The sequence below is a fragment of the Python bivittatus genome, unplaced genomic scaffold (genome assembly GCF_059951505.1).
Source record: "Python bivittatus isolate LINGU-HERP-01145 unplaced genomic scaffold, Pbiv_v1 ctg000580_np1212, whole genome shotgun sequence".
In the NCBI taxonomy this organism is placed as follows: domain Eukaryota; kingdom Metazoa; phylum Chordata; class Lepidosauria; order Squamata; family Pythonidae; genus Python; species Python bivittatus.
The window spans coordinates 8,481,400-8,502,173 of NW_028277087.1; the positions used below are offsets into that span (position 1 = coordinate 8,481,400).

Below are 20,774 nucleotides of genomic sequence, written 5' to 3' on the forward strand. Positions count from 1 at the left end.
ATGTAGGAATAGGCTGCAGGCTTTCATTGGGTGCTGAAAAGTTCTTGAATAATTAAGAATATACTAAATGAAAAAAGAACTTGTTTTTTTGCTTTCTGTGGAATCTCATCATCCCATTCCCGGATCTTTTTTATTGTATGCAAAAACTCCTAATCTTCCCCAATGTTTCTGTTAATGAGATTTTGCCTGTGGTCTTTTCCTCACAGTAAATTAAAGGGCTGTCTATCAGTCCTTGAAAGCTGTATGAGGATAAATTGTTGTGCTCACTCTCTGCAAAAGAATTTTGCTCTGGCATTGAGGAGGAGGTGGGAGAGGTGAAACTGCTGCTTAGTCCTTGGGAAAGCAGGAAGTGAGGAAGCCTGCCTTCCCCATGTTGTCTTTAAAAAGGTGACAGGCTTTACAGATCTACCCTACAACAAATAAGTAGCAAATAAGTAGCATTCCTGGAACCCCTCCCATGTCTCTTTCTTGACCTGGCCTACCTCAAAGGGCTGCTGCTATCCTGCCAGGGGCATAATATTCTACAAATGATGCTGTCTTTATTTGTGGAGTACGTTAAGAATAGTTATCAGTCCCTTGGCTTCGTTTCCCTCACTTCCCCACCAAACTGGCAGGAATTATCCACCAAATGTACTCCTTAACATGGGATGGGAATGAAGGAGAAAGCAAGTTTTCACCAAGCAGACAGTTTAGCAACTCCTAAACCCATGTTCAAAAGCACCCCAAACCCATTGTACACAAAGCACCAGCCAAAAGAGAGTTCCTGAGTCTCTCAGTCTCCCACTTCATCACAAAGGTCCCTGCCCACCACCACCACCACCACCACCACCACCACCACCACCGCCGCCGCCGCCGCTGCTGCTCACCAGCCAGGCCTCTGCTGAAAACAGAGACAGGCCTTCCCCAGGGCCAAAGCCAAAATGGTCCCCCAGCACAGTGCAGGGAAATAAAAGGGAGAGGGCGTGCCCACCCCAGCTTAAAGTGGCCAATAAGGATTGGCCATAGGAGTCACCTGACCATGCCGGCCATCACACAGTCCTTGGGTCAGGATAAAAGAGGGAAACCTCTTGGACTTAAGGGCAGCCTCTGTGTGTGCTGAGGACTAGAAGATGGTGACTTTGTGAGGACACAGCACAAAAAAGAGGTGGCCAGGATGTGTTTGGGCCATAGCTAGGTGCAAGTGAGGAAAGGCTCTGAGTTGCCCATCAATCTTTATATTATTTAAGATTCACTTGGAATTTAGGTTGTATGTGTGTGGCTAGAGATAGATGGATGTAGATATAGATGAGAGCCAGTTTGGTGGTTAAAGGCATTAGGCTAGAAACCAGGAGACCCTGACTTCTAGTCCTACCTGAGGCACAAAGCCAGCTGGGGGACTTTAGGCCCGTTGCTCTCAGCTGTAGGAAGAAGGAGGCCATGGCAAGCCACTTCCAAAAAAAACATTGCCAAGAAACTGCATAGATTTGTCATGTAATTGCCGGGAGTCAAAACTGGCTTGAAGGCACCCCAAAAAAAAGTATAGGTACAGACACACTTTTGGAGACTGTATAGCATTAAGAGCTGGCAAACAGGGAAATAGATGTGGGAGAATCCTATGATTACCTCTAACAGACATCTGCTTAAGATTGCAGTAGTCAGTGATTTAAGGCTTGTTTTAAAAGACCTTTGGTTTTGGTTATCTGATAGCAATGCTTTGGTTCTGATGACTCTGCCAAGCAAGTGAGATCTTGAAAGGGTATCCCCTGATTCAGTCTAGCACCTTAGCTCCTGCAAGGGCTACTTGGATGCCCTTAGGGGGGTAGAGAGGGTTGCTCCATGGTGATTAGTCAATGTCCTGAGGGGCAGCCAGTGGTGCTCCTGAGTTTCAGGAGATCCTTCAAGAAAGAGGAAGAGGCTAATATGAATACAGTGCCAGTGTGTGCGTTTAGAGGTTGCGTGCATGCTTCAACTGTTTGGAAAACCTATACAGGTAGTCTTCAACTTACAACCACAATTAGGATTGGAACTTCCATTATTAAGCAATGTGGTTGTTAAGTATGTTACACCCAATTTTATGACCTTTTTTGCCACAGTCACTAAGCAAATCACCATGGTCATTAAGTGAATCTGGCTTCGATTTTGCTTGTCGGAAGCCTCCTGGGAAGGTCACACATGACGATCACATGACCCTGGGATGCTGCAACTGTTGTAAATTCATGCTGGTTGCCAAGCACCCAAATTTTGATCACATGACCATGGGGATGCTGCAACAGTCATAAGTGTGAGGACCGGTCGTAAGTCACTTTTTTCAGTGCTGTTGTAACTTCAAATGGTTGTTAAATGAATGGCCATAAGTTGAGGACTACCTGTAAATGACATATGAAAAACTACATACAGAAAAAGATGATGATCTGTAACAGTCCTGAGTCATTCAAGAGTGTGGGAGTTCAGCAATTCAGGGCAAGTGAGGAAAGATGCCTTCTCTCTCATTACTTGCCTGGGGGCTTCATCACAATGCTGAAAACAATGTCATTCATGGCTCAGAAGTAGGTTAATGATGTTCCAGGAGCGAAGAAAATGGAATTAGTCCAATTCTCTGGCCACACTGGAAATACGATTTGCAAAGAGTATCGGAAATAGTGATGGGGTTCTTCTAAGCCAGACTTCTCCCATCTGGTGCTCTCCAGATGTGCTGGGAATACAAGGCCCAGCATTCCCAGCCTGATGTAACCCAGCGGTTATAGCTACTTTGGAATGCTAGGAGTTGTAGTCCAAGTACAGCTGGAGACCACCAGGTTGAAGAAATATCTTCTAAGCTGGAGTCACTGTTACATTTTACTGGGAATGGCTATGGCCAGTTTCCTCTCCAGGTGAAAGTTTAACATTTTGAGATGCAATATTGCAAAAATCTGAGATTCAAGGAATTTATGATATTAAGGGAAGTTCCATATATGCCATAGTGGGCATGCTCACTAGGTACTTTTTCTTTGATGTTTGAATATTAAAACATTATGAAAGAAAACCTGAAAGCCATCCAATGATTCTTCCTGCAGTTTCTTTGTTTTCAAAAATAACCTTCCTTATATCTGGGGGCGTGTAGGAAAATGAGCAACAGGTACATTTGGGGGAAGGAGTGTCAAAATCTGCAAAATGGCAGATGTGGCATGATGATTGAAACATCCATTTCAATGCCATGCCCAACATCTTGCAGATTTTGACCCACACACACACACATAGACACCTTGGAGGACCAGCATTGCTCTGTGGGTGCAGCTTCTCCCTGCCTTCTCTAATGGCTGCTTAAAGTAAACATTAGTCTGGTTCCAGATGACACTCTGAACTGTGTTTTTTTTGTTTTTTTTTAATCCGCACTCAGTCGTTACTGACTCTGCGGTGACTGCCTGGACGAGTCCTTGCAGTTTTCAAGGCAAGGTGTTTCGGAAGTGGTTTGCCAGATCCTTCTTCCTAGAGCAGAGCCCAGCTGGCGAGCACAGGAGGCGGGGTTTCCGTTGCTTCGCGCCTTTTTTGGGCGTGCGCAGGTTCCGCGCTACTGGCAACTGTTCCCGACTCCTTTTGTAAGGTGCCACCAGCATTTTTCCTCCCACCGGAGTGAGAGTCCCCATTTATCTCCTCACATAAGTTTTCAATCTGTTGGGTTGACAGGAGCTGGGGAGGAAACAGGAGCTCACTCTGCTGCACGAAAGCTGGGCTCGAACTGCGGAAGTGTCGACCATTTCTGGCCAGCAACTTTCAGTGTCATTAAGCCACTGCGCCACCGCGTCCCCCTAAGAACTGTGGTTAAGGTCAACTAATAACAAGCCATGGTTAGCAACTATGGCTAACACATTTCTCTTTAACCACAACTTAATTCATGGTCTGGTTTGCATGACATACTAGACCTAAGCTTGGAACAGCTTAAGAGGTCATGCAAATCAGGTCGTGCAGATTTTATGCATCCTGAGCTGAGCAGTAACTGTTTTCTTTTCTCTTTCTCCTTCCAGTCAAAAAAGCCAAGTTTGATGGCCCACAAGGTGAGTTCCCACCTCCTCCTCTTCTCCTTGTTCTATATGGAAAATAATGTGAACTTAAGTTGGGCTTTCAAGTAAAGCTGCTTCTTCCCACTTAAGAGCGCCCCACTGGTCCAAACAGTATACAAAGTATTTAATTATGCAATGTATTTATTATACTTTTAATTCCCCCATAATCAATATTCTCAGGGTAGTGCATAGGATGGAAATGACCCTTGCAGTCCTATTAATATGTCACACACCATTATGCTAGCATTTCTTCAAAATGAAACAGCATTTGTTTCATTTTGAACAACACCATCATGCAGCATTCATGGTTCACGAAGCATTCATCTAACCACTGCATTGTTAAATGTGGGAGAAGTAGGAGGTGTTTGAATGATCACAAATTTTTGACATTTTTCTGAAACAGTTGCTAGTTCCAGTACTGGCATGTGTTTAAGACCATTCATTGTCTGTGGATGTGCAGATTGCTACAGAACTGAAGTTTAAACATTAACGGTGTGCTTGTACCTAGTCTCATTCCACCATTCTTGTGCATTGAAATAACTTTAAAACGTGCCCAGGTTACACATGAATGTCCTGCCCACCGATTGCTTACCCCCAGGAGAGCTCAGAAACCACAATTCTAGCAACATCTCAGTAATAATTCCTTCAGCAGTTAACCCTTTTGCTAACTGTCTTCATGGAATCTGTCTGTCACAATCTACTTAATTGCACATGAGCATTACAGTCAGCCAAAGAACCTTAATCAAAGCAGGTAAGAGAAGGAAATCTCTAATATTGAGAAGAAATAGCTAAAAATGGTTAGAAAAGGAAAACAAAACTTTTAGAAGGCAGCTTTTACCTTGGATTTTGGAGCAAGCCCAGCAAAGGGAATAGCCAGATTAAACACAATCTGCCAGCCCTTGAACCAGCAGAAAAATATACTAGCATAAAATCTGATACCTGGACAGCCAAGACCTAGTTTGCCTGAATAACAAGACCAGGGAATGGTGCTGTCCTTACAGTTTTAAGGCAAGACAAATTAAGGAAAACAATTGGTGGATTCCTCTGGCTTAGAGTCTCTTTTTAGTGAGCATCATGTGCTGGTAGGAAATCAACCCTTAACTTCTTGTGGATGGGGCTGAACAAGTGTTGGTGGGGGCTTGGGATGGCAGGTTTAGCCACCTGTCAAGTTGCCCAGCTAACCGGTGGCAGGCACAATGTTCATTCCTATGACATGACAGACTATTTCTGTACCCGAGTCTACTGCTCTTTTGAAAGAGTGCTAAACCCACGTCCCAAAATAGCCCGTTGCAGCACAGAATAGCATGACTTTTGCAGGCGTGCAAGAAGGGTGAAGGAAGAGAGAGTGACTGATCATGAGCATGTTTGGAGTTTTGTCTTCAATTCCCATCCAAGGGAATGGCAGGCCTGGCAGTGAGTAGCCTGTGACTGGCAGCGTCCCACTGGAGATAGCCTCTGGAGAAGGCAAACTGGCACACGCAAACCCAGAGTAATAAAAATAGTGAAAAGTACAGCCTTAAGAAACCCTTTGTCGACAGAAGTAGATGAAAGCTACTCATTGATGACAGAACCAGCAACATACAGCTGGTTTGAATCAACTTTCTATGCCGCACTGACTAGTGTCCTCTTAAAAGTGTGCTAAGTCCTGTTTTTAAATCCAGATCTAGCACATTTTCAAAAGAGCCCTAAACCTCTGTATATAAGGAACTCACACAAGACCTATCAGGCGCTTCAGAAGACATCAGACAAGCATTATGGAAAAAGACATCTCTGCAGAAAAGATATATTTTCTCTTCGACAGCTCTGGCCAAAACAGAAATGGAGGGTAGTTTCTAGTAACTGGAGGGCAAGGAGAATGTGCCCACGGCAGCCATAGTGGCCAGTAATTGCTGGGCAGATCCCATGCCTGACCACATCATGAACAAAACACACTAGATCATGTCCACACTAGAAATTGTGTTAAGCAAAGATGGAAAGCGATGCTTTGAACCTGGAACAGCTAAAGCTGACTTGAAATTCTTTCACCTGGGGATAAGACAAAGGTAACCTCAGAAGGACATGTCATGTAAAAACAGTTGCCTGGACATATTCATGCCAGGATTAGGGGGATATAAGGAGTTGCCCAAAGAATCTTGTGGGGCTCAGATTTGGGGACTTTCTTAACCCAGGTTGCCAGATGCATTTGGACCTGTGGGTGAAACAGGAGCATCCACAGCAACAGTCACATTACACGCATGTAAAAAGGGGTAGGACTTTGAGCATCTGGTTGTGGTTGCCATTCTGAAGCCTGTGACTTTCACTGCAGATGTCCCTGCTCTGGAAATGGATTTGGACTCCCCGCTCTGTATTTTTCATCCTCCTTGAGATTACAAATATGTCATTTTTCCAGCAAAAGTGCAGACATTGTTGTTTGCTTCTGGTATGTTGTTTTCAACTTCCCAGTCTACCCTACAGTGTCTGGAGGTCTCCCATTCAAACACTAACCTGTTCTGACCCTTTTGAGATCAGCCAAAGGTGACTGATCAGATTAGCTCCGTTTAACTCCTGAGAAGTTGGAGGAATCCAAATTCAACCAGGATCTACTTTGATGAATCAAGTTCAGCTCCTCTCTTGGAGGACCTGCAGATTTCAGAACTGAGTGGCAGGCAGCCATCAGGCTGGGGTGGAGGGCAGGGTTAAATAGCAACCCTTTATGGCTACTACCTGTTGATGAGGATGTTGTTCTGTGGTCTTACTACATGGAGGGGCAGTTGTGCAAAGAAAAGTGGCTCCATGATTTTATCTCAAACAGCTGCTAAAAGGGAGTCCTCTCACCAGATTTTTCTGTGGCTCCATCCTCTGTGGTTGTCAGGTGAGTCGGGGGAGGGGGGAAGGTGTCAAAAAAGTCATGATGTTGGCTGCAATCCTGCCATTGAAACTTCACCCCCTTTTACTTAGCCTCCATCTATTGTTTTTAATTTTAATTGATGGCTGAAAGTCCTGAGAAATTACCCTGTTCTTGAGTAATGCAAAGTGTGGATAAAAGTGAGTCACCTGTTGAGAGGACAGAAACATCTCCCCTCTGAGATGGTTGCAATGCTGGGGAATTTTAACTGAGGAAAGACCTAGATAAGTGGGGACACCTTAACAATCTTGGCTGATCTCAAAAAACTAATAAACCATTCCTATGCGATTGCCAAGATATTGCCATATCAACTGATCTTGAAGGAAACCTTCCTTTATTTGAGGTGCAAAAAAAGGTAAGTAGGGAGGCGGATATTTCATTACTTCATTTTTATTTGTTAGGTTATGATAAAAAAACTATAACAGTATACATGATTTGGAAAAAATGAGTATGGAAAACTTGAAATAACACCTGGGTCATCCAGAGGAGCTACATGGAAGGAGGCTAGGACCAAAAAGGAGGAGGATTTTTTCACAAGATCCTTTTTTGCACAAGATAGATGCCAAATTGGGATTAGATATATTCATAGAGGATAAGGTCATCAAAATCATGATAATTAAATATTCATTCCATGCCCAGGTCTCTTAGTAGCAGCCATCGAGGAACATGAGTGATAAAAGTGCTTTCGTTTTGTAGTTATGATGCCCTTGTGGTCTTCACAGAAGCATCAAGTTGGCCACTTGGGGAAGTATGTTTTAAAATGCTGTGATTTAGGCATTTCTAAGAGGAACAAGGAAGGGAAGGGGAGAGGAGAGGATAAGAGAGGAAGTACCCAGAATTCACAAGCATAACGCAACTTGAAAACCAGCTGTTGAATGGGGGATGGTGTAATATTCTGATAAAGCGTGAATCTTTCATGTGCTTTCTTCCAGTGCTGCCAATTGTGATATTCCATTTATGTTCTCCTTTATGTGTTGCTTTCTCTCTGGTAGAAAAATTCAATACGTACGTGACCCTCAAAGTTCAGAATGTAAAGAGCACGACAATTGCAGTGCGAGGGAACCTTCCCTCCTGGGAACAAGATTTCATGTTGTAAGTCGGGGTGGGAACCATTTTGCCTTCCCAAATATTGGTGGTAGATATATGCCAACAATGATGTGAAATTGCTGTGTAGGCCAATAATATGTGCCAGAAACAGGACTTGTGGCCCTCCAAAAATGAAGAGATTGCTGTTCCCATCCCATTATCCCTTACCTTTGGTGATACTGCTTAGCACTGGAGTTCTTCAACATTTGGGAGTTCATATTTTATTTATTTATTTATTTATTATATTTATAGAGCCGCCCACATAAAAGTGACTTTGGGCGGCGTACAACACTTAATTAAAAACAATAAATACATAAAAACAGTCACAGTTAAAAAATAACTATAAAAAGCACACAGAACAAGAGAGGATGATATTAATCGTAGTGAGGGAGCCATTGCAAAATCTCCTCCGTCCCCTGGGATCCCCAGGCCTGATCACATAGCCAGATCTTGAGAGACTTGCGGAATGATAAGAGGGATGAGGCTAATCTCATTTCTGGGGGGAGGAGATTCCACAAGGTGGGTGCCATGGCAGAGAAGGCCCACCTCCTGGGACCCGCCAAATGGAATTCCTTGGCAGGTAGGACCCGCAGCATGCCTTCTCTGCCAGATCTGATGGGACGAGCAAATGTAATCGGGGAGAGGCAGTCCCTCAGATAACCCAGCTCCATGCCATGAAGGGCTTTCAAGGTCAAAACCAGCACCTTGAATTGGACCCAGAAGCAAACCGGCAACCAGTGCAGCTGGAGCAGAGGTGTAATGTGCACTGCTCTAGGGGCACACATAACTGTCCGCGCCACTGCATTTTGTACCAGCTGAAGCTTCCGGATACTTTTCAAGGGCAGCTCCATGTAGAGCGCATTACAGAAATCCAACCAGGAGGTGACTAGCGCATGAGTGACAGTGAGCAGAGCTCCCTGATCTAGGAATGGGTGCAGCTGGTGCACAACACGAAGCTGTGCGAAGGCCCTCCTAGCCACGACTGCCGCCTGCTCTTTGAGCAGGAGCTGTGAGTCCAGGAGGACTCCCATATTGCATACAGGGTCTGCTTGGGGCAGTGCCACCCCATCCAGCACCAAAGAGGGCATTGTCCTAGAACCAGAAGGCCCCCAAACCCAGAGCCACTCAGTCTTGCCAGGGTTCAGCTGAAGCCTGTTGCTCCTCATCCAGACCCTCACAGCCTCCAGGCACTGAGATAGGACATCCACAGCATTGCTTAATTTGCCAGGGGCAGAGATGTATACAGATAGTCCCCAGTTTAAGAATGAGTTCCATTCCCAAGGTCTGTCCTTAAGTCGAACCTGTATGTAAGCCAGAACAGTATTATTGTATAATGAACTCGAACCATTGCGTATTTAACTTGAATTTTGCTACAGTAGGCTCTGTCCTTAACTATGGGTTGTCTGTAACCCAGGCATTATTAACCCGGGGACTACCTGCAATTGGGTATCATCAGCATACTGATGATACCTCATCTCATGGCAATGGAAGATATGCTTATCTTTGCTACAAAGCTCAGTTATATTGGGTGCTTACACATTTAAAATGTATAGCTAAATGAATCTAGGACTAAATCTATCTAAATTTAGGCTAATTAGGTCCCTACTAGAAATGTACTGGTTGGGCTGGTGATAAATGCATGCATTTATTGAAAATGGCACCAAGGTGTGCGAAAGGACAATATTTTCCTAATTAAATTATTTTTTAGAAATCAATCATATTTGGGGCAAAGCCTTCTCAAGATGATGCACAATAATAATAAAATTGTAGGAGGATTGTATTGTTTTTTTTAAGGTTTCAGTTTGTACACAGCCAAAGCTTGTTACTTCACCAACAGTAGTAGCTATTTTTTTAGCCATGCTCCTGAGACAGGCTCTCATGCAAAATTCTCATTTAAAGGAGAGAATTTCAAAGACCTTCTCAATACCATGACTGAAATCCCTCAGAAGGGAATTCCACAAATCATAGCTACTCTGGAGAAATCCCTATTCCCATTGTTCAACCAATCTGACCTATCTCAAAAACAACCAGCAGGATCAGCAGTTTCTCCAGTGATCTGGGTGCCCAAGATATTGAGGACTAAGGCTGTGCAATCCTTTGGATTTAATTTTGTAAAAGGAGATTGGGAGTTCAGGGCAGCAGTTTGCTGCAGTTCTTCAAAACAGCCTCACCTTTTCTTGGAATCACGTAGCAGCTGCAAAGGTCAGCCATGCAATCCAGGGAAAAGACATGGCTGTGTTAAAGAATTGTAGACGGGTGCCACATGTGCACTTCCAAGCATCTTTTTGGAACTGAATCCAAAGTGATGTTCTTTGGATATTAAAAGCCAAGATCATCATTTGGAATTGAAGTTCTTTCTTTAGTGATTAACAGGTGACACCCTTGGTTAAAGTAAAGCCTGTTCTAGTTACAGCAGGGTTCTCCAATGACTATTAGTTAAAGTAGTATTTATTAACTTATTTTCATATAATAAATGTTTGGGGGTTGATGAACAATCTGAAACTTCATGAAGGGGTCAATGAGCTGAAGAGTTTGAGGACCCCTGATCTGAGTTGAGGCAGGGTGGGAGACATAGTGGAAATGGGGTGGGTGGATATCAGCTCTGGGGATGGGCACTCTGGCCCAGTCTGACAGATGTACCTCCCTCTTGCAGTGAGATTAATCGACTAGACCTTGGGCTGACAGTGGAAGTGTGGAACAAAGGTCTTATCTGGGACACCATGGTGGGCACGGTTTGGATCCCCCTAAGCACAATCCGCCAATCAAACGAGGTGCGTATATAACCAGATGTCTGGAGCTCTCCTTGCTCATTGAGTAGACTTGAGCCCCCTCCCCAACAGAAGGGGTTTGGATGTATCAAAACATCAACAATGCAAATGGTAGTGGACTGTTTTCTTCCTGTCCAGGCTTGTGCCTTCTAGGTGTGTGGGATTGTAGTTTCCAGAACCTCCTTTTGGTTATTCTCATCTTGGAAAGGGCATTTTCAATCTGGTCCGAATCCAGAAGAGAGCTGCCCCACCTGATCCAGGAAGTATGTGAGGCTTCTTCATAAGGAAAGATGAAGGCATTTGTTCAGGAAACAAAGACAATTGGGTAGCAAGTGTCTGTCTGTTTGTTTGTTTCTACTGGGGAAGAATTTTTTTTTTTTTTGCAATTGCCAGGCTATCAGGAAGGAGAAGGATATCAGTGTTTGGGAGACATGATAGTTACATGTTGCCTCCAGTATTCGATGGACCAAGTATGGTTGAAGGGGAAAGACGCAAATAAGAGGCTACTGTACTCTTCCCAGAAACATAGTAAGCCCATTGGAGAAGAAGATGCAGGATTAGACTGGTCTGATCAAGCACAATTTCTCTCTCTCTCTCTCTCTCTCTCTCTCTCTCTCTCTCTCTCTCTCTCTCTCTCTCTCTCTCTCCTTGTTCTTCCCTAGGATGGCCCAGGAGAGTGGCTGACTCTTGATTCTCATGTCATCATGACAGATAATGAGATCTCTGGGACCAAAGACCCCACCTTCCACCGTATCCTCTTGGACACCCGCTTTGAACTCCCACTTGGTAGGATATGTTGCAAGCAGTAGGTGTCTGTGGTGTGGGAGAATGCAACTTTTTTTTTTCTGCCATACAAAGAGTAAGATTTTTAATGCACATTTACAAATATATATACCATAAATACTTGTGGATAAGGTGAGAATTTTAGGTGCCAAAATACACGCCAAACTTGGGCTTGGCTTATCTGCAGATGGGCTTATCTGCAGGTATATATGGTAATACTTTTTTAAAATACCTGTATATCCCATATATACTCATGGATAAGCCCATCCATGGATAAGCTGACCCTCAAATTTTTACCAAAATACCATGAAAAATGCACCACCTGTGGATAAGCCAAGTGTGAAAATTAAAACATACGGAAATTTCAAGGGTTGGCTTATCTGCAGGTGGCGCATTTTTCTCAGTATTTTGGTTAAAAATTCGCGGGTCAGCTTATCCATGGATGGGCTAATCTTCAAGTATATATGATGTTCAGCTTGCAGACTCCTGCTTTTCCTATTGCAGAATTTTGCAGGCTTGGATGCAGAAGAAATATACATGAAATCAATGCAATTTCTGTTTTTTCTGGTACTGATTGTTGCCCTAAAGGTCTCTTGATTCCTAATTCATCACTAACCTTTATATTTTGGCTGCCCAACATCGCACAGGGAGGCAGCAAAGCTCAACAACACTTCCTTGGGCCTCTATCAGTTGCCTGCTCCTCCTGATGTTTTACCTTTTAAAAAATAATATACCTTTAAATAAGAAATTGGAATGCTGCAGAATAATGTGTCACCTTCTGTAGCATCTTTATATCTAAGAATGAGCCCCATACGTTTTTTGAAAAAATAAAAATAACGGGGGGAAGCAGTTCAGTGTGTCATATGAAGGTGCCACACCTTCAAGTGCCACACCTGGAGGTTAAGTAGTGGATAAGATATCCTGCAGGAGTTGTAGCAGAGGGAACAGGTTGCATTCTGGTAACTCTGCACTTCAAACTAATGATATCCTTCCTAGCAGCCATTTTATGATTAGGCATGTCCCCCTCAGCAGCCATTTTAGAAAACTTCCATAGAGAATTTGCCAAATTCCAAATGTTTACACCCAGCATTAAAAGATTGGGGATATGATATTGACTGTCCAAATGCACAGATCTGGTTGGGTTTCCCCCCCCCTTAATATGGAACTCAAGCACATTTGCAGGTTGGGTCAAAAAAGTCAAGATGGTGGCTTTGATCATATAGTCACTGTCACCATCTTGTCTTTTCTGGCCTCTCCCCATGAACCCCACTCAAGGGACTGTATTTAAAAAATACAACCTCACAGCTGTGGCCTGATATTAGATAGTCCTAAAAATGCTAGACCGCTTGATTTTGCTAATGGGGTTCAGTTAATGAGAAAAATCTCCCCCTTTTTTTCCCCTCTTGCAGATATTCCTGAAGAAGAGGCACGCTACTGGGTCAAGGAGCTGGAACGTCTGAATGCCATGCGAGACCAAGATGATGTAAGTACGTGTGAGTGGATGGGCATATCTGAGAACTGAAAAATGCATCAGCTGTTCTATTTTTGCTTCCAAAAATCCACACGTCTTAATTTCTGCCTGAATTTGATCAGTGCATGCAAGCATTTCTTTTCCCTCATAACAACCAATAAAACACAAAACATGCATGTATAAAAGCAAAATGTAACAAAACATGTTGGAATTGCAAACAAAGTCGCATTAAGTTTGTTTCTATGATGTTGGTGAAATTTTTCAAATATGCATAATAAACTCTTGTAGGTATCAGGAAAAAGAGTCTGAAAACATAAGATAACCCATACTAGATCAATCCCCAAAATTACCTAAACCAGGGATAGACAATTTGAGGCATACGGGATGTTGCAGAACTACAACTCCCAGCATTCCTTACCATTGCCCATGCTGGATGTTGTAGTTTAGCAGTATCGGGCATGTCAAAAGTTGCCTACACTTGATTTAAACCTGTGTGCTGTTTTCAGCTGTTGCTAACCAAATATCTGTGTTAGAAAGCCTCAAATAGAGCAGCTCCCTCTGTCTGTTAATCCCCTTCTTTTAGCATACAGAGGAATACTGTCACTCAACAGATCAGAACAATTCTGAATCTCTGATGGCTAAAAGCCAGCCAGCAAGCTGTTCCCGGTGAAGTCTAAAATAGAACCAGTTCCCTTGGCTCTCATTGTCATAAATTCTGTTTCCAAATTAAGTGTATTTTATTTAACTCTTTTCCTCTTCCATCTACTGCTGGTTTCAGCTCTTGCTTTGGGGCTCCTAAATCAGAGGGCTTTGAGAAAAGGGATGTTGGTTCTTCTCAGACAGATCCTAATTTTGCTTTGTTCCTCTCCCCTTCATTCTGGGAGAAGCAGGAGAAGCCACTTCCAGTCCCCGGCTCACAGTGCTGTAAGTGTTTCATTCATTTGGGAAGGTTGGGCATATGATTGTGTTTTCCTAATTTCTGTTGCAAATTAGGGTTTGCACATGAAGTGTTCCCTCCACACTTCTCCAAGTAAGATGGATTCCCCCCTCCTTTTTTGGCTGGAGTATTTTGGAACCAATGTCTCACTCCAAGATTAACGAGGGTTTGGCCCAAGACAGAGCTGTTTACAGTTTGGTCAATGAAAGCTTCATCCTTTCTTCCTATCCCTCCCCTCTGTGTCTTCCTAATGCCATTTCTTCCCTTATGTCTTCCTACCCTTATGAGTCTCAGAAGATTTATTGGGGTGATGGGTGCATGGATTAGAAGGCAGATGCTGGAGACACAAAGGATTTCCAGAGGCCATTAAAGAAAAAACAGCCCCTTTTAACTCCATCCTGGGAAATAACCTAACTATTATGCTAATTGTAAAGAGTAAAAAGATTTCTGTTTAATTGGACCCTTGAACTATTGCAACACAACCCAAGAACACAAGGCAAGCCAGTTTGAATCAGACTACAGAAGAACTCTACTGGATCCAATGTAAAAAGCCCATCAAACAAGCACCTGACAGTTGGCAGCCAGATACCCTCATGGGAAGCCCACCAGCAGGGTGGGAAGAGATTGATCTTGCTAGTAACATACTGGTGTAGGCTTTCACAGCCAGTATCTGTTGGGCTTCAGGGTTTAGTGACTGTGATCTAGAGAACTGACTTCCTTTCACCAGCAACTGTGACTGGCATCTCCAGAGACAAAATGGTCCACCACACAGACCACAAGCATTTGAGTAGGGACCGACTGGCCTCCTATCTTTATAGCCAGGTGTCCTGACTTCTGATTGGCTTTTAGCTGAGTTGGTTTCTGATTGGTGCAGGTTGGTGAGGGCTGGTCTCTGATTGGTTCTTTGTTGGTCCAATCAGGATCAGGCACAAGCCAAAGATGCCAGCCACAGTTGCCAGAGAAACGTCAGGAAATCTGCTCTCTAGACCATGGTCACTAAAGCCTGAAGCCCAACACTGTTCAACAATCTTGCTAGTCCTCAGCATTTAATCATGAGAGGTGAACTGCTCTTATGCATTGAGGCTCCATTAAATATCACGATTAATAGCTGTTGAAAGATGCACTATCCATATAAACAGATGCAAGCCAGCCCCTATTGATCAGACCAAGGAGCCATCTAGCTTCTATTGCTAATACTGAATACAGCTGTTCCCAAAATCTTGCTCCTCAGTGTCTGAACCCCACAATTTCTTCTTCAACTTTTTGTAACCAGTGACATCATATCATTTAGCTTCTGTCACATCTTGGATTATTTGCATGAGTGATCCCACTCAATCAGGGATCCTATTATAGATGAAATTTCTCAACACTATATAGCCTGTCTGATTTGACTGCACTGACATCACTAAGGGCATGTGAGAGCAACAAAGTGTGTTTTTTAAAGAAGCACACACCTTTATCTTCTTGGCTAATTCCCAGTAACTCTACTTTATAATTAGTTAAAATGGTTAGCTTAATCAGGCAGCCTGTTTATAAATAATGCTCCTTTCAGGGGTATCTCAAGGCCTCCTGCCTCTCCCTCTTCACCTTCATTAAACTTGTCTTTCCAACAAGGTGGGGGTGAGAAATTCAGGTGAGTAGGCAAAGATTAGGATAAGGAGTTCTTGGTTTTCAAGGCAGTACACTAGTGGCTTTTTAAAAGTAAATATATATGGGAAGATAGTAATTATTCCAAGAGACTAGGAGTAATCTTGTCTGCTGTCACAACTGCCCCACACTTGTTTAAACTGTCTGCAAAAAGCAGCATCTGCGGGGGCGGGAGGGTGTGAAAATTAGCAAGATGGCTGATGGAGTGTTGCATTGCAAACCCCACCCCTTCTGAGCACATGCAAAAGGGGGCGGGGCTTGCATCTTGATGCTTTGTTGCTGCCTTGCTGATTTTGACCACCCACAAATGCCGTTAGACTTTGCAGCAGCCATCCTGAGTTTTTTTACCACCTGTCCCTGAGAACGGCCCTGCTTCCTCTTCTATCTATACTGTATGCCCCATTTCATTTTAAAGCTTTCTCAAGCTACTAGCCCTCTCCACCTCTTGCAGCTGTGCATTGCATGCATTTCCTGTCAGAGTTCTTAGAAGGGCAGAGAAGATCACAGGCAGAGGTGGGTGGGAAATAGGGAATCTATTGGTATATCTCTAGGGGACATGCTATAGATATGCTGCAAATTCCTAGATTCAGAATATTTATTTATTTATGCATGCAGGCATGTCTTTTTTGGATCTGGCTCTGGTTGGCAGATTTTAGGCTCTGCTAAAGAACAAAGCAGATCCATCAAGTCTGATGTTTTCCCACCACAGATTCAACAGACTTTTGATGAATGAATAATTTTGGAGAGGTTGGCACGGCTAAGGCAGTGTTTCTCAACCTCGGCAACTTTGAGCTGTGTGGATGTCAACTCCCAGAATCTGGCTGGGGGATTCTGGGAGTTGACATCCACACAGCTCAAAGTTGCCGAGGCTGAGAAACACTAGACTAGAAGATAAGCATAGTGCAGAAAGGCCTTTCCTTATATATTAAGGGCAGGCCACATTCCAGTGCTCCCCGTTGGGGGAGATGGGCGGCATACAAGTTTAATAATAAATAAATAAAATAAATATTTTTTAAGAAATGTGGCTAAGAGGTACAGTAGACAAAATAAAGGTAGAACAACACCACCAAAATGAATGGGGCAGGGAACTTTTTTGATTAATATGGTGAGATTAGTAGATTGAAGAGTGGGATTTACTGATCTTAAACAAAAGCTTGCATACTACTTTTTTCTTTTACTGATGGTAAACTACATTGTTTCTCAGCAATTTGCTATCAGAATTTGGTAGTGCAATTTCAGAGGGCTGCAAAAAGGGAGCTGGGGGTCAACACCCCACCCAAGCAGCAGATTGTCCCTCCCTGCTTTTTATATGCTTGTTCGCTTCCAAAGTGCATCTGGATGTAGAATTTACACCTCCCCTTCCCTACAACCTCCTCTTCCCTCTAGAGTTAGAATTACTAAGTATATTTAGAATTGGCCTGTCTCTTAAAGGGACATGTCTTCTTGGCTTTTATTTTGTAGGCAACTGGAATTATTTTGGCTGGGGAGATCAACAAAGTAAGTATGCAATCCTGACCCTATACCCTCCGGCTTCACTATTCTTAAATATTTTCTTACTACTTCTACTTCAGGGGGAGGAGGTGTGGGTCAAATCTTAACATGGCCCTCCTTTTCATCTGGAGGTCAAGAGGCGAAGCAGATATTTTCAGTTAGCAAACTGGAGCAACAGTGGCAATAAAATTTTTTGCATAGTTTCAGGTATTCAAATCATATACCTTTAAAGCTAGAATAGCCTCAAATACTGCTTGTGATTTAGGCTCTCGAGTCTTAAAATTCTACCCTCCGGAAGCCTTTGCTCTCAGTGTTGTTACTGACTAGACTCCAGATACAGAGAGTGAACTGGAGGGAAAGTACTTACCTAAAGTTATTTAGTGCATTCAATGCAGTGATTAAATTTGAATTGGGGGCTTTCTGACGTTAGGATTACATGAATAGATGTGAGTCGTTCCTCCTTTGGGGCTTGTCTGAGGCTAGAACTATTGATGACTAGGAACCATGGCTGGGTTTAGCCAACATTTTAAAAATTAATTAATTGACTGATAAACTGCATTAATCCATTTTCTATATTAATCTAACCAAGTCTAGCCTGTTGTGCAAATGCAGTCTTTAAGTCCTTAACTGACTTGAGGCATTGGATGAACCCAGCAGCTTTCCTTAAATTGTATCTACCTACTATATTTGGGCTGTTCATTGTCTAAGACAGTATTTCTCAACCTTGGGAACTTTAAGATGTGTGGACTTCAACTCCCAGAATTCCCCAGTCAGCATGGCTGGCTGGGGGATTCTGGGAGTTGAAGTCCACACATCTTAAAGTTCCCAAAGTTGAGAAACACTGGTCTAAGAGATGCTTTGTAATGTCAAGGGATGACCTGGGCCCCATAGGTCTAACACCATAGATAAAATGTTCATGCAGACCCTAACACAATGTTTTAGTGAGGATCAGTCCAGCCATTCATTAAATGCCGAGCAGCAAAAGTGTGGGTATAGATGTGTGAACCAGCCCTTAACCAGTTGTGTCAATGGCCTCCACCAAAAACTACACTATTGTGTTTTGTGTAGATGCTGAGTGATTCTGTCAGTGCCAGCTAAGCTGCAATCTTTCTTTCAGATAAGTTTATTAAAATATATAGTCATGGACCGAACACTCTCTTTCAAATACACAGTTACGTTCACATAACACACTTATGATAAAAACGTAGCAGATGGATCCACACAACATATTAAGCTTGATTAATGTTAGTATTGACTAATCAAGGAACTACCCTAGTCAAGGAACTACTCAGGAGAAAAATCACACCCCCACCAACATTGGCAGGGCAAACTACTCTATATAAATAGGGAGCAGACCCCATTAGCACTGATGATGTTGCCTAACTGGGTAATGAAATGTCTGCAAGCAAACAACCAAGGTCAGAGAGCACCAAGGACTCCACAGTGTTAGTTTTGCTCGTGGCTTAGGTTGTTGTGCAAGCCCAGTCTGTTTGGTAAGTTTATAGTTCACTGTATTAAGTGAACCCAGAAAATGAGTTAATTCAGAAACCAAGCTCAGAGTGTTGTACACTTAGCTGATGGCTGAGTTTGTACCACACACTAGGCTAAAACAGGGTTGAGACCTTTGTGGTTGAGTATGTTGTGGGAACTCAGCCATTGTTTCAGTTCATGTTTGTGGGGGGCATAACAATACAAAGACAGGAGTTTTGTTTAGTCCATTTGTGAATCCAACCAGTGAGATGGCACTTAGATCAAAAAGGAGATAACTTGATTCCTGAGGCTTCGTGCCATGTTACTATCGGGAGGGGTTTGTTCCTGTCCAATTCAAACGATTTGAATGGTTTAATTGAACACGGCCAAGCTGATGTCTTAGTGTGTGTTTTCTTTGGGACAGGAATTGCTTTGGGGGAGAAATTATTTTTTATTTTAAAAATATGCATGTTTGGCACTCTTTGTAGCTTCCATATCATCCTCCTTGGACCAATTTTGAAGCTAATCCCATCCGTCAGGCATCACATAGTGAATAGAAGGACAGCTTAGTTTTTATAACCAACTAATTTGGCTGTAAAATAATACCACTCAGGGCATATAACAGAGCAACTGAGAGTGGAGGCAAGTTAATTAATGAAAACATTTTCACAAGGGCTGCCCAAAATGCCAAGGAATGCTGTTTTTCTGCACTGACATAAATGTTCTTTTTAAAAAAGTTAACGATTCAGCTGTAATATATGTAAGCTTTAATTGGATTATTGATTGAGAGCTTGAAAAGAAGGATCACTGAACACTGATCAGGATCGTTCTTCTGAAACTGAGAAATCACCCAGCAGTGAGGGAAAAGTGGAGAACTATGGATAATTATGCAGTGCATCCATCATGTGCTGGCTTGCTCGCAGATATAGCAAGCTCAAGACACAATGGTTGAATGAGGAAGTAGGTTTGCATGCCGAGGAAATGTTCAGCCTCCAACCTGCACCCCCAATGTACATTCCCCATGCCCTTTCTTTCTCTCTCCACTCCATTCTACTTACACCCTTGCAAAAAAATCCATGCCATACTGTGACCTGTGTAAACAGCTTCCTGCCCCACCCTTTTTATACAGTCATGTGGCTTTCTTTTCTTTCCCCACGTTCATGTCCTCTGAACGTATTCTAGTTTGGACATCAATTCCCCAAATGCCCAGCCAAGCTGGATATTTGGGGAATTGAAATCCAGCACATCTGATGGGTACCAGCTTGGGGAGGCCCTTATATTGTTTCTAAATTTCTTCAACCAGCTCGTGAGATCTTCATACTCCATTTTTGATCATTAATCTGTTCATCTCTTTCTGTGTTCCCCACTTCTTTTCAGTTATAAGTATCCTCTGGAAACCACCAAATTTTCTGTTCTCCAGCTGAGTCGCTTTTCTGTTATTCCCCGTCACATTAGGACACTGCATCCTTTTGGCACTTACGTATGTGGACACTCTAGAAATACAGATGCTTGTAAACGCACACAGATGTACACATACTTCACTCACATGTCCCTCCCACGTAAAGAATGTTCACATATCCCATTATAGTAATGGACACTTTGTCCATTGTGATTTCATATCATGGTATCGGATTCCTTTTTACAGATGATGACCCTGACAGCACTGTGGATGACCGGGACAGTGACTACCGCAGTGAGACCAGCAACAGTATTCCACCCCCTTACTATACAACCTCCCAGCCCAATGCTTCAGTCCACCAGTATCCCATACGCCATCAACAGCGAGCATCCCGGGACTCCTATACAGATTCCATGCAGAGTTACGAGATGGACTATTCCAACCATCGGCCAATCAGGTAGAGTGGATGCAGCCTGGAACTGTTAGGAAAAGTATCTAAGTATCTGGGCAGGGAAGGGATTCTTGTCCTACCCCCAGAAGGTCGTAACACGGGAAGAGAACCTGATATGTCATGCTAGACATGGAGCAAAGCAACAGACTGTCAAGTCCAACCCTCTGTCTCCAACCCAGAGTACCCAACATATGCTCACAAACATACAAAAGTGGTTTCTTTGCTCTTGATCTCTGCATCTGGTTATTCAAGAGTATACAGCAGAGCACGGAAGGTCCATTCCTAGCTGTCATTGGTAATAGCCCTTACCACTCAAGGCCTTTTGACAGCTCCTTTTGAACTAGGGTCCTATTTAGAAGGAGTGAAGGCCA

The 20,774-nt window shown here is 43.2% G+C and overlaps 1 protein-coding gene across 1 annotated transcript in view; it reads left to right on the forward strand.

The window, feature by feature from the left end:
- Positions 1-1,018: 1,018 nt before the first annotated feature.
- UNC13A (unc-13 homolog A) overlaps positions 1,019-20,774 on the forward strand; it is a 103,604-nt gene continuing 83,848 nt past the window's right edge. The window contains exons 1-10 of the mRNA XM_088149903.1: positions 1,019-1,043; positions 3,981-4,010; positions 7,893-7,992; positions 10,640-10,757; positions 11,417-11,540; positions 12,947-13,024; positions 13,384-13,394; positions 13,893-13,932; positions 17,054-17,089; positions 20,199-20,409. Coding sequence (XP_088006029.1) covers positions 1,019-1,043; positions 3,981-4,010; positions 7,893-7,992; positions 10,640-10,757; positions 11,417-11,540; positions 12,947-13,024; positions 13,384-13,394; positions 13,893-13,932; positions 17,054-17,089; positions 20,199-20,409 — 773 coding nt within the window. The remainder of the gene's footprint in view (positions 1,044-3,980; positions 4,011-7,892; positions 7,993-10,639; positions 10,758-11,416; positions 11,541-12,946; positions 13,025-13,383; positions 13,395-13,892; positions 13,933-17,053; positions 17,090-20,198; positions 20,410-20,774) is intronic.